This window comes from Orcinus orca, chromosome 5, assembly GCF_937001465.1.
Source record: "Orcinus orca chromosome 5, mOrcOrc1.1, whole genome shotgun sequence".
Taxonomy (NCBI): domain Eukaryota; kingdom Metazoa; phylum Chordata; class Mammalia; order Artiodactyla; family Delphinidae; genus Orcinus; species Orcinus orca.
This window is the reverse complement of record NC_064563.1, coordinates 93381338-93398112: the sequence shown is the minus strand read 5'-3', so window position 1 is coordinate 93398112 and position 16775 is coordinate 93381338. Positions and strand designations below refer to the sequence as shown.

At 37.3% G+C, this 16775-nt stretch overlaps 1 protein-coding gene across 2 annotated transcripts in view; it reads right to left on the bottom strand.

Annotated features, from left to right (window-relative positions):
- Nucleotides 1–16775, bottom strand: part of MORC1 (MORC family CW-type zinc finger 1) — a 352246-nt gene that overhangs the window by 113555 nt on the left and 221916 nt on the right. For both annotated transcript variants that reach the window (XM_033432194.2, XM_033432196.2), the window contains one exon: nt 1810–1935. In XM_033432194.2, coding sequence (XP_033288085.1) covers nt 1810–1935 — 126 coding nt within the window. The remainder of the gene's footprint in view (nt 1–1809; nt 1936–16775) is intronic.

Here is a 16775-nt window from a genome sequence, read left to right as displayed (position 1 = left end):
TTTAATACATTTTACATGCTTCTACTCTGGTCTTATAGGGTCATTCCCAGCTTTTAATTTGTTTCCATACAGCCATTAGAGCTAGAGTGCCTTTTAAGGAAGAAATAAAGTAAGGGTCACCCCACTAGGGGTGAGATAACATGGAGAGAACGCCACATATTTCTTACACAAAACTTTTGCCACCAGAGAAGCTGTGAGGAAAACAATATGCAAGTAAATAAGTCAAATGGAGAGAAAGTTAAGCCTAAGGGATAAAGCCATGAAAAATTAAACCTGTCTATACTGTAGATCCCAAAACATATCAGACTTAACAGTTTATCAGAGCCCCGTGTAAGTACCAGAGCCTCCTTAAGTATCTTTGAAGGAATAAAATAAATATTTATATTATATCTACTTCCTGGTAAGATATATCTAAGAATATTACACTGAAAGGTGCATTAAAAAATATACTAGGGTAGGAAACAGCCATCACTTGATATAAGTAATTTAGGTAGACAAAATTCAATTTAATAAAATTCCCTCAGAATATAGGGATAAATCCACATTTTCCACTGGCTTAAACCATTTTTTACCCAAACTCACTATGAGAGGAATAATTTAATTTGAAAAGATGAGCTATATTGATTGATCCAGGAGACGCTTGGTGCTTCCCAGAAGAATGAGACTGATGAAAAGGAAGTATCACTTTGATATGAATTAAGGAACAAACAGATTTATACAGTAAGTCTCAGGCTTGGTATACTTCACTTTTCAAAATATGACCTGCAGTAGAATCAGAAATCAAAAGTAAAGCTTTTGAGGAATCCATTCGTGTGTGGTCAGGGCATTCAATTCAGAGATCCACAATTTTTCATATTAATATCAATATGAGTGATTGCAAGGCCCCGGAACAGCAACTACTTATTCATGGAAATAAGACAACATAATAAATGTGGGTCTGTTATAAAGAATTAGTGTGGTATAGGGGAAAGAGCATGGAGTTTGAATTGGTAAAGAATTCGGAGCCAGAAGATTTGAGTTCTTATCTAGTTCTGACATTTATTTATTTCTAAATGATGATAAAACATAACCCACAGGGTCACTCCAAAATTAAATAACATAATGTATATCAAAAGGCGTACATATAGACAATGTACAAGCATTAAATATTCCTCCCAGTAGATAGTAAACTCCTGAAAACTAGAACTAATCTTATCTTTCTAGCACAATCTCAGACTAACAGGTGTTGATAAATGTTTAGAAAATAAATGAATGACCACCCACACACCACACACCAAGAAAAAAAAACTGTTCTCATAGCATGCATAGCTGTGCAAGACAAGTTATATAATAGGCAAATGTAAGCTTAAAAAAAGCTTATGCTAAAATATAAATGGTAATTAAAATATAAGTGAACCAGATGTACATGTGTGCATTCTATATATAAAATATACATACACATATATGTATATGACTTAATAGTTCAAATATATTTGAGTAAAAAGAAAATATAAGTGAACAGATGTTTTTAATAGAACCCATTACAATCAAAGCACCTAGGAGTCACTGAAGTAAATAATATATTCCTACTTGGGGGGACCATCTAACTTAGAGTGTTCACTGCAGTATGTTACTATTATGGCCAAATATTTGTTTCATATAATTACTCTTCAGCAAACCTTCCAGAATGCAGTTTGAATTTTATTTGCAATTGTAAAAATCTTACTATCAAATTATAAAAATCTTACTATCAAATCACTTTAACAATTGGGGTGGGAGGTATTTTACAAATGAAAACTCTATGAAGATAATTGAACAAAGGTGAGTTACCTGGGTCTGTAGAGGCAATAACATAGGTATTTTGTTTTAACTCTTTTGGCCTGAATGAATATTCTCATCCAAGGGTCAAAATACAGAACAGATGTATAGGCTCTGAAGGACCGTCTCTCTGGAAAACTAGAAAAGAAAATATCAAAGGCCATACTGTAGACAATGTAATAATGACATTATTTGAGAAGAAAAAAATAAGACTACCAAGTCATAATGGTTACTACTAGCAGCTTCAGGAACTTTTTTCTAAACCTAATGACACAACAAATACCAGCAAATCCTGCAACACTCACACACCCCTAAATACAAGGGCTTCCGTGAATAACCTACACATTGATTAGAACTGAACTCTGGCTGGCAACTAGTCGATTCAAACTAGACTTACATCAGCAATAGAAAAGATACTTTTCATTAAAGCTATCAGCCCAGAAGGACAAAACCGCCTCAAATATACAAAACAATCCCCCTGCTCAAACATAACAAAATGAATCTAGGCCCACATGAATGAAATACATTTCCATGAAGTTACTGCAAACAGAGAAATACAATAAAATGTTTCATTTGCTTTGAAAATTATGAACAAGAAACATAAAACTTCACTCTGTAAGTGCAATTAAGTGTTAAAATAAGTATTAATGGCCAGCTGAGGGGAGAAGTCTGATAACACGATAAGTGAAAAAGAAAAGAGAAAAATAAAGGGTGGAAAGGCAATAAAATGGGAGCAGAAACAACATAAATAGCCTATGAAGAAAACTACCCTTGTAAAACTGCACATTGTTGAGAAGTCGCTGAGTTGCTGTATAACAACAACTCCAGGGACCTTCTATATTAAAGTCTACTTGTGAACTGTAAATCCTCTCCAATTAGACAAGAAATAAAGATCAAAAACAGGCCCAGCCATGCTTAAGAAGTAGTGCTCTTCATCTCCTGGGTCCTAGAAAAGTCTACAAGGGAAGGGCTACAAGGCACAAATAGAAAGCAGGGAGCAGTAAACCTATCATTTTTATAATCCTACCTCAGTCTAGAGGGAGACAAGTTGGTGGAAAGGAAATATAAAGCCTGTTGAGGGGTGGCTGCTCAATGGGGTCACATTATTGGCAATTACTCAGTAAGAAAGAACCGAGCTCCAAGGAATTTACAAAAATGAAGACGAAATCCATAGGCAGTCCAAGGATTTCCTGGTTGGTTATAAGTTCCTCCAGGCAGGATCTGAAGCTCATTATGAAGTCAGGAATTTCTATTAGTTGTTTAAAAAGAAAGCCTTCAGTAGAATTTCCCAATATAAATTACGTAAAAGTATCTAGTCCATGGCTATTACTCCATAAATACAAGTGCAGCTTTAATGTGACACGAAAGGCTATCTGCCTGACTACAGTCATGTAGTCAATTATTAGTATACCAGAAGGTGCACAGTCAAATAAGTCCTCCCCTGTTAAGAGAAAAAAAAAAGTCACCTTGGGACACTATAAAAATTCTGAGGACTTCTGCCATTATTCAAATCCTTTCTGGATCTCCTGATTTGAAATTGCCCTTACAGCTAGAAGCTCCTTCTTTTGACTCTCCTCAAAGCTAACACTTCTTTGTCATTTGAAGGTAAAAGTCAAAAGTAATTCAGAGACAAGTTTGAGAATTTGAGAAATCTGGTGAGAGATCCAACTGGGTTAGACAAGTTTTGGTTAAAAAAATATTATACAAATATAAAATAAGGACACTAATATGTCTACTTCTTAATAGGTCACTTCTTTACTCATTCCATTAATATTTATAGGTAAATATTCATAGCATGTTTGCTGGGGATCCTCAAGACCTCCCCTACGTGAGGAAGATGCGCTAGAAGGTCTCACGGGACTTAGCATGTAATTGTATTCATGGCTAAGCTTTATCATGGTGACGAAGTAAGGATATACAATGGCTCCTATGGAAAAGAGAGGTGATGTCTGGAGGAATCCTCATGTGGCTTTCTTATGTTCTCCCCCTCTCATGAAGGGTCACACAGAGAATAGTCTTTCCCCAGCTATGAAAATGTAGCAACGTGTGTGTGATGCTTCTGCCTCAGGAAGCCCATTAGAGACTCTGGGCCCTCAAGGCTTTTTCATCATTGTTTGTTCTTTGCTTCTGTTTTTGTTTTTGTCTTTTTACTGGGGCTGGTCATATAAACACCCTCTGCCTAGCATGTATAAAAATTCCAGAGTCCCAGAAAAAAAAGTAGATTTTCAGCATATATCATGTTATTTGCACAGTCTGGACACAGTGAGTCACCTTCACCTGTTACAGAAAGTTTTATATCAGTGAGGGGAACTGTTTACCAGCCAAGTTCCCAGAAGCCAGCCAAGGGCCAATCTTGCAAGCAAGACTTCTAGCATTAACCCTTTTCTACACACACACCTACTTTTTTTTTTTTTTTTTTGCGATATGCGGGCCTCTCACTGCTGTGGCCTCTCCCGTTGCGGAGCACAGGCACCGGACACGCAGGCTCAGCGGCCACGGCTCATGGGCCCAGCTGCTCCGCGGCATGTGGGATCCTCCCGGACCGGGGCACGAACCCGTGTCCCCTGCATCGGCAGGCGGACTCCCAACCACTGCGCCACCAGGGAAGCCCCCACACACCTACTTTTGAAAGTTCCTATTTACTTGTGACAAAGAGAACAGCAATACTTCTTATGCTATTATCATGGCAGTGACAGAAAGACAAAGAAGGCTAAATATGACATCTGTATATGAAACAGGCTTCCCAATGTCACTTTCAAACGTCTTTATGTGATACATAAGGTCCTTCATGATCTGGACCCCACTTAACTCTCCAGCCTCGTCTCCTGCCAGTTTCAGTCTAGCCATTTAGGACCACTTCAGTTCTCCAGATATGGGGTCATGCTTTCTTACCCCCAAGCCTTGACACATTCAATTCTGTGGCCATTTTCAGTGAGCTGCTCTTCACGCTTCAGATCGCACTTCCTCTCAAAGCCTTCCCTCACTCCCCAAGATTGGGTGAGTCACTCTCCGGTGCTCCCCTCCTTTTTCTGTGGCCCCCTCCACAGCACTTGCCGCTTTGTGGTGTCGTTGACTGTTTACTTACTTGTATCTCCATCAGGCTGTACCCTCCATGAGGCTAGCATCCTCATCAATAAACATTTGTTGAATAAATGCTAATTATTCAGGACTTCCTTGGCTTAATTTAGAACGAACAACAGAGGGTTCCCTATACAAGACTTTTTAATGACTGATCATCTTCAGTGATGATGTTACCAGTGTTTACAAATAAAGCCGCCCACTGGGGAAACTGAGATACAAATGTACTCTGTCATCATGGTATCTTCAGAAGATCTAAGAAAAAATATAGTGTTACTCTCCATCATGCAGGAGCTGCTTCATAGATCTTCTCCAAGAGGTGTTCGTCTCTTGTTTCCTCCTAAATGTCTTTTCCAACCTAAAGTTTTCCAGAAGTATCCATATCTCTCTCTGGCTGTATCATCTTTCTCTCTTACTTTCTATTTAACTGTCTATAATAAACTGAGAAAGGGAGAGAGCAAGCTCCCTAACATACACACACACACACACACACACACACACCGTCATGTGACAGACTTGAGAAGGGAAAATTTTCAGGCAGAAACTGGCTTTATAGTCTGTGGAATATGATAGGAGGAGCTGGGGTAATCTATGTGCTTGTCCCCTACTCAGCAATGGGTATTCTCAAAAAGTCTCAAATTTAGCCTCCAGCTGTGGCTGTGGCCTCTGTGTGGCCTCTCTCTTCTCCCAGACTAATCACCCTGTCCTCCTGCTGTTGGAAGTGTTGCTCCATATGTGGCATATCATGGGTGGATTGGTGTGTTGGGACCATCAAACTATGTTAAGGGTAGGAGAGGGTCCAGAAAGAGGGGTCTCATGACCAAGGTCAAATCTCCTTTACCTACCAATTCAGATTCTCTGTGGCTGGAGTCTGAGAATGTGAATTTTTTTAAAACTATCCAGGTGTTTCTTTAACTCTACCAGTTTTAAGAACCATTGCCTGGTAGACCTACTGGACAGGGTAGTATGTAAAGCAGTTTTCCTGAAAGAAGGGAGCAGAACAATCTCTTGAAGGTGTTTGGACCTAGGACACCCTCCACATTTATCTACACTGGGTACACAGACAACAGACTCCCATCCAGTCCAACCACTGAGCTACCTTCCATAGTTGAGAAAACAACTCTAAAATCTGGGCACCAGACTAAATTAGATCCCTTTTGGAGTATCTCTGAAGTGCCATATTTCTATTCATGAAAATACTATAACCAAAACTGGTTTATAATTTTCTAAATTTATTGCTAAAATCCCTATAAAATCTCTGAAGAGTTCTTGAAGTTGAAATTAACAAGGCCTATATTATCTTGAATATAAAGAAGTGCGTAAAGATTTTTAACTAGTTTAAGTTCTGAACTATAAAGGGGCTAACCAAATTTAATCTCAGGGTAGATTATACCTAAGAGAAATGTCAACTCAAAGAGGCAATTTAAAAGAAAAGTTATAAGCTGCGCAAAGTAATGAAAGTGCTTCTGCCATAACCATAGTATGGCAAGCACTACATTATAACAATCTGAAGCTGTGACTTTTGATGTGTTCCTAGCCAGCTCAGTTAAGACATAAACTAGAGACATTATGGAATGCTGCCCAATGACTGTCAATTTAGAAACACACTGGCAACATGACACCTAATTTCAAAACATTACTTAGCACAAAATTTCAACTCCATTACTCCGTATTATATCATTACTCCGTATTATATCATTACTTTTGGATGGATTCCTCTAGTTGCCTGAGATCCTGAGCCATGATGGATTCCAGGGGCAAGAAAGGCCCTTTTGATAACAGCCAATTCCATGACATGCCTTTTTTTTTTTACTAGAGTCCATGGTTTCTTCCATTTTTTCATAAAGTTGAATATGTTAAGATATTAAGTAATTGAAAACAACATGGGCAAAAGGAAATTGCATATATAACAGACCAAGTGAAATGGTCATATGATCCTGGCCCCCCAAAAGGGAATCAGGAAAAATGTTATAGGAGTGGTCAAGCCTTCACAGTTTGGAAGTCAAAAAAGATTTCAAAGGTAACAGAAGCACTTTACAAAATTTCCTAAAACTCCCCCTCTCATCCTAATAAAGGTCCCCAGTGATCTTCGGGGATGGAGGACAGTAGAACCCACTACGGAAAGTGCCAGCACCTTCCAATGAAAGTATCTGCAATATCCTTAGAAAATTACCTAGACATTGACATTCAATTCGGTTTACCTTAATTCGTCTGTTACTTGCTATGTACCAGGCACTGAGTTAGTTTACAGAGCATTATAGTAAGTGCTAGAAAGAAGTGCTATGGGAGAAGAAGAATGGACAGAATTAAAATGCACTGAGAACTTCCACATGCCCAGCACTGTGCCTCTTCTATTTCTACAGTATTCGTATTAAGTAGATGATGCAATAGCCTCATCCTGTAGATGAGAACACTGAAGTTCAGAGACTACAAATAACTTATCATTAGAATGAAAGCTCTCTCAACAGAATTCAAGCCACTTGGGGGCAGAGATATTTGTTTTCTTCCCTGATATATCCCCAGATCCTAAAGCAAGGCCTGATACTTACACTCAATAAATATCCACTGAATGAGTGAATGTAAAATGAATCTATCTATAGTCCGTTTCTCAGTGGAAGAACCAGAATTTGAGACCAGTTCTAAGTGACTACAAAGTTCATGCTTTTTATAATGTACCTACTGCCTCCAAGGCTGAGTGGCTGGATGCACAGCACTGCTGCAGAGTGGTGGGAATTAGTGGACGGGCTCAGGCAGCCTCCATCCACAGCCCCTACCTGCCTGTAAGCCTGAGGTTCTGGCTCCTTCAACTCCATCCACAGAACAGGATTCAAGGATATGGTGCCCATATTTTCTAATTCTGTATGGACTTTACAAAGAATATATGATATGGCATTAGACTGCAAATGCTGCCCATTCATTCAATTAACCCTAATGTCTCTGCTGACAGACCATGACATCATATAAAGGAATATTTTCATTATTTCATTTCATATTTCATTTCATTTCATATTTTCATTTCATTCATTTTCATTTCAAAGACATAGCTAGAATCAAGTTGGTAGACTTAGAACACATACTAGTCTCCTGCTGAAATCCAAGGAAGAATAGTAAGGATGCTTGGGTGCGTAGAGAGGAATGAGAAAAAGGAGAAAGAAGATCAGAGAAATATAGGTGACTAATATGCAGGATGCTGCAGAACACTGTACAGACATTGACTTTTTCTCTGGGTGAAATGGGAAGTCACTGGAGAATTCTATACAGAGACTGTTTAAAAGACTACTCTGGCTGCTACAGAGGAGCAAGGGTAGAATAGTTTTTACAGGGCCAAGAGTGGAAGCAGGAAGACCAGTCGACCAGTGGGAGGACTTCTGCAATAATCCAGGTGAGATATGAGGGTAGCCTGGACCAGGATCATAGCAGCAGAGGAGATGATAAGCGGTTGGATCTGGATCTATCAGAAGGCAGAGCCCATATAAAAGTAATAAGTTACAAGAGTCCTCCAACTGCTGAGTATGAAGAATTAGAGAAAGCCAACACCCACATTATGGAATTATTAAAGGTTAAGAGAAAATCCTAAAAGCTATGCACAGGAAAAATGAGCATTACAAAATTTTAATAATTACATCTTCACCAGACTTCTAACAACATGGATTCAAGAAGTCAAACAAGTAATAAGTACTGAGAAAAACAATTTTTAAACCAATATTCCTTTATCCATTTAAATGCTGAGGTACAAAGGGGAAATAAAGGTACGTTTTTTTGAATTTTATTTTATTTTTTTTATACAGCAGGTTCTTATTAGTTACCTATTTTATACATATTAGTGTATATATGTCAATTCCAATCTCCCAATTCATTCCACAACCAGCCCCCACTTTCCCCGCTTGGTTTCTTCTCTACATCTGTGTCTCTATTCCTGCCTTGCAAAACAGTTCATCACTACCATTTTTCTGGATTCCACATATATGTGTTAATATACAAAATTTGTTTTTCTTTCTGACTTACTTCACTCTGTATGACAGTCACTAGGTCCATCCACGTCTCTACAAATGACCCAATCTCGTTACTTTTTATGGCTGAGTAATATTCCATTGTATATATGTACCACATCTTCCTTATCCATTCATCTGTCGATGGGCATTTAGGTTGCTTCCATGTCCTGCCTATTGTAAAGACTACTGCAATAAATATTGGGGTGCATGTGTCTTTTTGAATTATGGTTTTCTCTGGATATATGCCCAGTAGTGGGATTGCTGGATCATATGGTAATTCTATTTTTAGTTTTTTAAGGAACCTCCATACTGTTCTCCATAGTGACTGTATCAATTTACATTCCCATTAACCGTACAAGAGGGTTCCCTTTTCTCCACACCCTCTCCAGCATTTGTTGTTTGTAGATTTTCTGATGATGGCCATTCTAACCGGTGTGAGGTGATACCTCACTGTAGTTTTGATTTGCATTTCTCTAATGATTAGAGACGTTGAGCAGCTTTTCATGTGCCTCTTGGCCATGTGTATGTCTTCTTTAGAGAAATGTCTATTTAGGTCTTCTACCCATTTTTTGATTGGGTTGTTTGTTTTTTTAATATTGAGCTGCATGAGCTGTTTATATATTGAGGAGATTAATTCTTTCCCCGTTGATTTGTTAGCAAATATTTTCTCCCATTCTGAGGGCTGTCTTTTCATTTTGTTTATAGTTTCTTTGCTGTTCAAAAGCTTTTAAGTTTCATTAGGTTGCATTTTTTTTTTATTTCCATTACTCTAGGAGGTGGGTCAAAAAAGATCTTGCTGTGATTTATGTCAAAGAGTGTTCTTTGTATGTTTTCCTCTAAGAGTTTTATAGTGCCCACTCTTAAATTTAGGTCTTTAATCCATTTTGAGTTTATTTTTGTACATGGTGTTAGAGAGTGTTCTAAATTCATTCTTTAACATCTAGCTGTCCAGTTTTCCCAGCCCCACTTATTGAAGAGACTGTCTTTTCTCCATTGTATATCCTTACTCCCTTTGTCATAGATTAATTGACCATAGGTGTGAGAGTTTATCTCTGGGCTTTCTATCCTGTTCCATTGATCTATATTTCTGTTTTTGTGCCAGTACCATATTGTCTTGATTACCGTAGCTTTGTAGTATAGTCTGAAGTCAGAGAGTCTGATTCCTCCAGCTCCGTTTTTTTCCCTCAATATTGCTTTGGCTATTCAGGGCCTTTTGTGTCCCTATACAAATTTTAAGATTATTTGTTCTAGTTCTGTAAAAAATGCCATTGGTAATTTGATAGAGATTGCATTGAATCTGTAGATTGCCTTGGGTAGTACAGTCATTTTCACAATACTGATTCTTCCAATTCAAGAACATGGTATATCTCTCCATCTGTTTGTGTCACCTTTGATTTCTTTTATCAGTGTCTTATAATTTTCTGCATACAGGTCTTATGTCTCCCTAGGTATGTTTATTCCTAGGTATTTTATTCTTACTGTTGCAGTGGTAAACAGGAGTGTTTCCTTAATTTCTCTTTCAGATTTTTCATCATTAGTGTAAAGGAATGCAAGAGATTTCTGTGCATTAATTTTGTATCCTGCAACTTTACCAAATTCATTAATTAGCTCTAGTAGTTTTCTGGTGGCATCTTTAGGATTCTCTATGTATAGTATCATGTCATCTGCAAACAGTGACAGCTTTACTTCTTCTTTTCCAATTTCTATTCCTTTTATTTCTTTTTCTTCTCAGACTGCCATGGCTAGGACTTCCAAAAGTCTTAGTCTCTGCTGAATCCTAGTGGTGAGAGTGGGCAACCTTGTCTTGTTCCTGATCTTAGAGGAAATGCTTTCCGTTTTTCACCACTGTGAATGATGTTTGCTGTGGATTTGTCGTATATGGCCTTTATTATGTTGAAGTAGGTACCCTCTGTGCCCATGTTCTGGAGAGTTCTTATCGTAAATCGGTGTTGAATTTTGTCAAAAGCTTTTTCTGCATCTATTGAGATGATCATATGGTTTTTCTCCTTCAATTTGTTAATATGGTGTATCACATTGATTGATTTGCATATATTGAAGAATCCTTGCATCTCTGTAATAAATCCCAATTGATCATGGTGTATGATCCTTTTAATGTGTTGTTGGATTCTGTTTGCTAGTATTTTGTTGAGGATTTTTGCATCTATATCCATCAGTGATATTGGTCTGTACATTTATTTTTTTGTAGTATCCTTGTCTGGTTTTGGTATCAGGGTGATGGTCACCTCGCAGAATGAGTTTGAGAGTATTCCTTCCTCTGTGATTTTCTGAAAGAGTTTGAGAAAGATGGGTGTTAGCGCTTCTCTAAATGTTTGATAGAATTCACCTATGAAGCAATCTGGTCCTGGACTTTTGTTTGTTGGCAGATTTTTAATCACAGTTTCAACTTCACTACTTGTGACTGGTCTGTTCATATTTTCTATTTCTTCCTGGTACAGTCTTGGAAGGCTATACCTTTCTAAAATTCGGTCCATTTCTTCCAGATTGTCCATTTTATTGGCATAAAGTTGCTTGTAGTAGTCTCTTAGGATGCTTTGTATTTTGCAGTGTCTGTTGTAACTTCTCCTTTTTCATTTCTAATTTTATTGATTTAAGTCCTCTCCCTCTTCTTCTTGATGAGTCTGGGTAAAGGTTTATAAATTTTGTTTATCATTTCAAAGAACCAGTTTTATTTTTATTGATCTTTGGTATTGTTTTGTTTCTATTTCATTTATTTCTGCTCTGATCTTTATGATTTCTTCTGTTCTACTAACTTTGGGTCTTGTTTCTTCTTCTTTCTCTGGTTACTTTAGGTGTAAGGTTAAATTGTTCATTTGAGATTTTTCTTGTTTCTTGAGGTAGGATGGTATTGCTATACACTATCCTCTTAGAACTGCTTTTGCTGCATTCCCTAGGTATTGGATCGTCATGTTTTCATTGTCATTTGTCTCTAGGTATTTTTTATTTCCTCTTTGATGTCTTCAGTTATCTCTTGGTTATTTAGTACCATATTGTTTAGCCTCCATGTGTTTGTGGTTTTTACAGTTTTTTCCCTGTAATTGATATCTAATCTCATAGCATGGTCATTGGAAAAGATGCTTGATATGATTTCAATTTTCTTAAATTTATGGAGGCTTGATTTGTGACCCAAGATGTGGTCTCTCCTGGAGACTGTTCCATGTGCACTTGAGAAGAAAATGTAATCTGCTGTTTTCAGATGGAATGTCCTATAAATATCAATTAAATCTATCTGGTCTATTGTGTCATTTAAAGCTTGTGTTTCCTTATTTATTTTCATTTTGGATGATCTGTCCATTGTTGTAAATGAGTTGTTAAAAGTCCCCCACTATTACTGTGTTACTGTCAATTTCCTCTTTTATAGCTGTTAGCAGTTGCCTTATGTATTGAGGTGCCCCTTGTTGGGTGCATATATATTTATAATTGTTGTATCTTCTTCTTGGATTGATTCCTTCATCATTATGTAGGGATCAATAATATGACTGATCATATTATTGATCATATGATATGATCATATATTGATCATATAATATAATCATAATGATGTATGTAATACAACATACATCATACATCATTATGTATGCATCCCTTCCTTGTCTCTTGTAACATTCTTTTTTTTAAGTTCTATTTTGTCCGATATGAGTATTGCTACTCCAGCTTTCTTTGGATTTCCATTTGCATCGAGTATCTTTTTCCATCCACTCAATTTCAGTCTGTAAGTGTCCCTAGGTGTGAAATGGGTCTCTTGTAGACAGCATATATATGGGTCTCGCTTTTGTATCCATTTAGCGAGCCTGTGTCTTTTGGTTGGAGCATTTAATCCATTAACATTTAAGGTAATTATCAATCTGTATATACCTATTACCATTTTCTTAATTGTTTTGCGTTTGTTTTTGTAGGTCCTCTTCTTCTCTTGTTTTTCCCACTCAGAAAAGATCCGTTAGCATTTGTTGTAGAGGTGGTGGTGCTGAATCCTCTTAGCGTTTGCTTGTCTGTAAAGCTTTTGATTTCTCCATCGAATCTGAATGAGATCCTTGTCAGGTAGATTAACCTTGGTTGTAGGTTCTTCCCTTTCATCACTTTAAATATATCATGCTACTCCCTTCTGGCTTGTTGAGTTTCTGCTGAGAAATCAGCTGTTAACCTTATGGGAATTCCCTTCTATGTTATTTGTCATTTTTCCCTTGTTGCTTTTAATAAATTTTGTCTTTAATTTTTGTCAATTTGATTACTATGTGTCTCAGCATGTTTCTCCTTGGGTTTATCCTGCCTGAGACTCTCTGCGCTTCCTGGATTTGGATGGCTATTTCCTTTCCCATGTTAGGGAAGTTTTCAACTATAATCTCTTCAAATATTTTCTTGGGTCCTTTCTCTCTCTCTTCTCCTCCTGGGACCCCTGTAATGGGAATGTTAGTACATTTAATGTTGTCCCAGAGGTCTCTTAGGCTGTCTTCATTTCTTTTCATTCTTTTTTCTATATTCTGTTCTGCGGCAGTGAATTCCACCATTCTGTCTTCCAGGTCACTTGTCCATTCTTCTGCCTCAGTTATTCTCCTATTGATTCCTTCTAGTGTAGTTTTCATTTCACTTATTAAATTGTTCATTTCTGTTTATTTGTTCTTTAATTCTTCTAGGTGTTTGCTAAACATTTCTTGCATATTCTCAATCTTTGCCTCCATTCTTTTTCTGAGGTCCTGGATCATCTTCACTATCATTATTCTGAATTCTTTTTCTGGAAGGTTGCCTATCTCCCTTTATTTAGCTGTTTTTCTGGGGTTTTATCTTGTTCCTTCATCTGGTACATAGTCCTCTGCCTTTTCATTTTGTCTATGTTTCTGTGAATATGGTTTTCGTTCCACAGGCTGCAGGATTGTAGTTCTTGCTTCTGCTGTCTGCCCTCTGGTCAATGAGGCTACCTAAGAGGCTTGTGCAAGCTTCCTGATGGGAGGGACTGGTGGTGAGTAGAGCTGGGTGTTTCTCTGGTGGGAAGAGCTCAGTAAAACTTTAATCCACTTGTCTGCTGATGGGTGGGGCTGAGTTCCCTCCCTGTTGGTTGTTTGGCCTGAGGCAACCCAGCACTGGAGCCTACGGACTCTTTTGTGGGGCTATTGGCGGACTCCAGAAGGGCTCACGCCAAGGAGTACTTCCCAGAACTTCTGCTGCCAGTGTCCTGCTCCCTGCCATGGGCCACAGACACCCCCTGCCTCTAGTGGGTAGGAGACCCTCCTACACTACTAGCAGGTAGGTCTGGTTCAGTCTCCTAAGGGTCACTGCTCCTTCCCCCTGGGTCCTGGTGGGCACACTACTTTGTGTGTGCCCTCCAAGGGTGGAGTCTGTTTCCCCTAGTCCTGTCAAAGTCTTGCAATCAAATCCCACTAGCCTTCAAAGTCTAATTCTCTGGGAATTCTTCCTCCCATTGCCGGACCCCCAGGTTGGGAAGCCTGACGTAGGGCTCAGAACCTTCACTCCACTGTGTGGACTTGGTGTGGTATAACTGTTCTCCAGTTTTGAGTCACCCACCCAGCAGTTATGGGATTTGATTTTATTGTGATTGTGCCCCTTCTACCGTCTCATTGTGGCTTCTCCTTTGTCTTTGGATGTGGGGTATCTTTTTTGGTGAGTTCCAGTGTCTTCCTGTCAATGACTGTTCAACAGTTAGTTGTGATTCTGGTGCTCTCACAAGAGGGATTGAGCCCACGTCCTTCTACTCTGCCATCTTGAACCAATCCCCCTCAATAAAGGCACTTTTACAGATATAAACCTTCCATAAATTTACCTCCAATAGACTCTGATGTAATTATTTGAGAACATAATCCAGTAAATTAACCAATAAAGAAGATACGGTGTGGAAGATTTTGTGGTAAGCAAAAAAAAATTTTCTTAATCTTATAATTTAGTCTAAATAATTACTTATGCAGGGTGTGATAAAAATATTGTAAAAATTTATAAATAAATTTAATATAAAATAATTTTAAAAGAAGGAACTGATAAGGAAGAGAAATAAAAGAGCATACTAAGGCCTCTTTGTGAGATGATATAGATACTGATTAACTGTAAACTTTAATAAGAAAACTATATATAATTTTATATATGTTTATTTAAGATGTAAAGATAATCCACTGAAAGAACAGAATGGAATGTATAATTTTTCAAACATGGAATGGAAAATAAATGAATATTCCTCCTTGAGAAAAAAAAATCACATCTCAACCAATCTGACAAAAGGGGAGAAAGGAAAAATAAAGCAGAACAAAATAAAACAAATAAAAACCAAGTGTAAACAAATAACAACCAAGGAAGCAAAGAAAAATGAAATATAAAATAAGAAGGCAGTGTAATTCCAACCATATCAGATGTCATTATAAATGTGAATTAGACAAATTTCCTATTAAAAGATAGATGCACTTAGACTGAGTAGGAAATCTAGTTTTATAACACTTATATGAGGCAGACCAAAAACAAAGTAACACTGTTGTTAGTAAAGCAGTGGTAAAACATCTAGTAAGAAGAAGTTAACTAAAAGAAAGAGAGCATAGGTTAATCCTAGACAAAAGTAGAATCAAAGTTATTGGAAAGCATTAGCTGGAACATAAAGGGATATTTTAAATTAATAAAAGGTTCACTTAAGCAAAATGAGATATGTGCCACAAATCTAATGACTCAGAAAAATATACAGCAAATACTAATAGAAGTACAAGAAACATGGACATATTTATAGGCACTTCAGAGATTCTAACACACTTCTCTCAGAAATCGAGGGATTAAGGGGGAAAAAAGATATGAAAGGTTTGAATAACTTAATTTGAAAGCTTGATGTATCAGAATCTCACCTTATCAGACTGTCACATTTTTTCCAATGTTTAAAACATTAGGTCACAAGAAAATCTCAGCAGATTTCAAAGACCAGATATAATACAGGCTACATTCTCTGATCACCATATAATAAAATTAGAACAATAAGAAAAAGGCTATTTGATATGCCCCAATATAACTCTTGTAGATATTTTAAATATTTTTAAAAATAATTTTTGAGCTAAAGAGAAAATACAATGGAATTTATAAATTATTTAAAAATAAGCAACAATGATAGTTCTACATTTTGAAATCTGTATCATATAGCCATATGCAGGGGGTAAATAAGAGCCTTAATTGTTTAGATTAGAAAATGAAGCAATTATACTCCAATAAAGATCTATTAAAAAAAAAAGTAAAAATATATATGAAAAAAAGAAAATGAGATTGAAAGTGAACAGATAAAATACACACCTCAAGGAAATAGAAAGAAGGGAAATAAATCCAAAGAATATGTAAAAAAAAATTTTTAATTTAAAATTAACATAAACCTAATGGACTTAATAAGAAGAATCCAAAATTGTTTTATTTTTAAAGACAATTGAAACAATTAAATATCTCTAGCAAGAAAAAGAAATGGCATAACTACATGCTAAAAGAAGTAAAAGTGGGCTTCCCTGGTGGCACAGTGGTTAAGAATCTGCCTGCCAACGTAGGGGACATGGGTTCAAGCCCTGGTCCAGGAAGATCCCACATGCCACGGAACAACTAAGCCCACGCGCCACAACTACTGAGCCTGCGCTCTAGAGCCCACGAGCCACAACTACTGAAGCATGTGCACCTAGAGCCTGTGCTCTGCAACAAGAGAAGCCATCACAGTGAGAAGCCCTTGCATAGCAACGAAGAGTAGCCACAGCTTGCCGCAACTAGAGAAAGCCCACGCACAGCAATGAAGACCCAACCCAGCCAAAAAATAAATAAATAAAATTTTAAAAAAAGAAGTAAAAGTGGACACAACTATAAGATTTGAGGAAAATAGAAATTTTATAAGAATATTTTCTGTAAAAGACCATATCAACAAATTTGAAAATCTAAATAAAA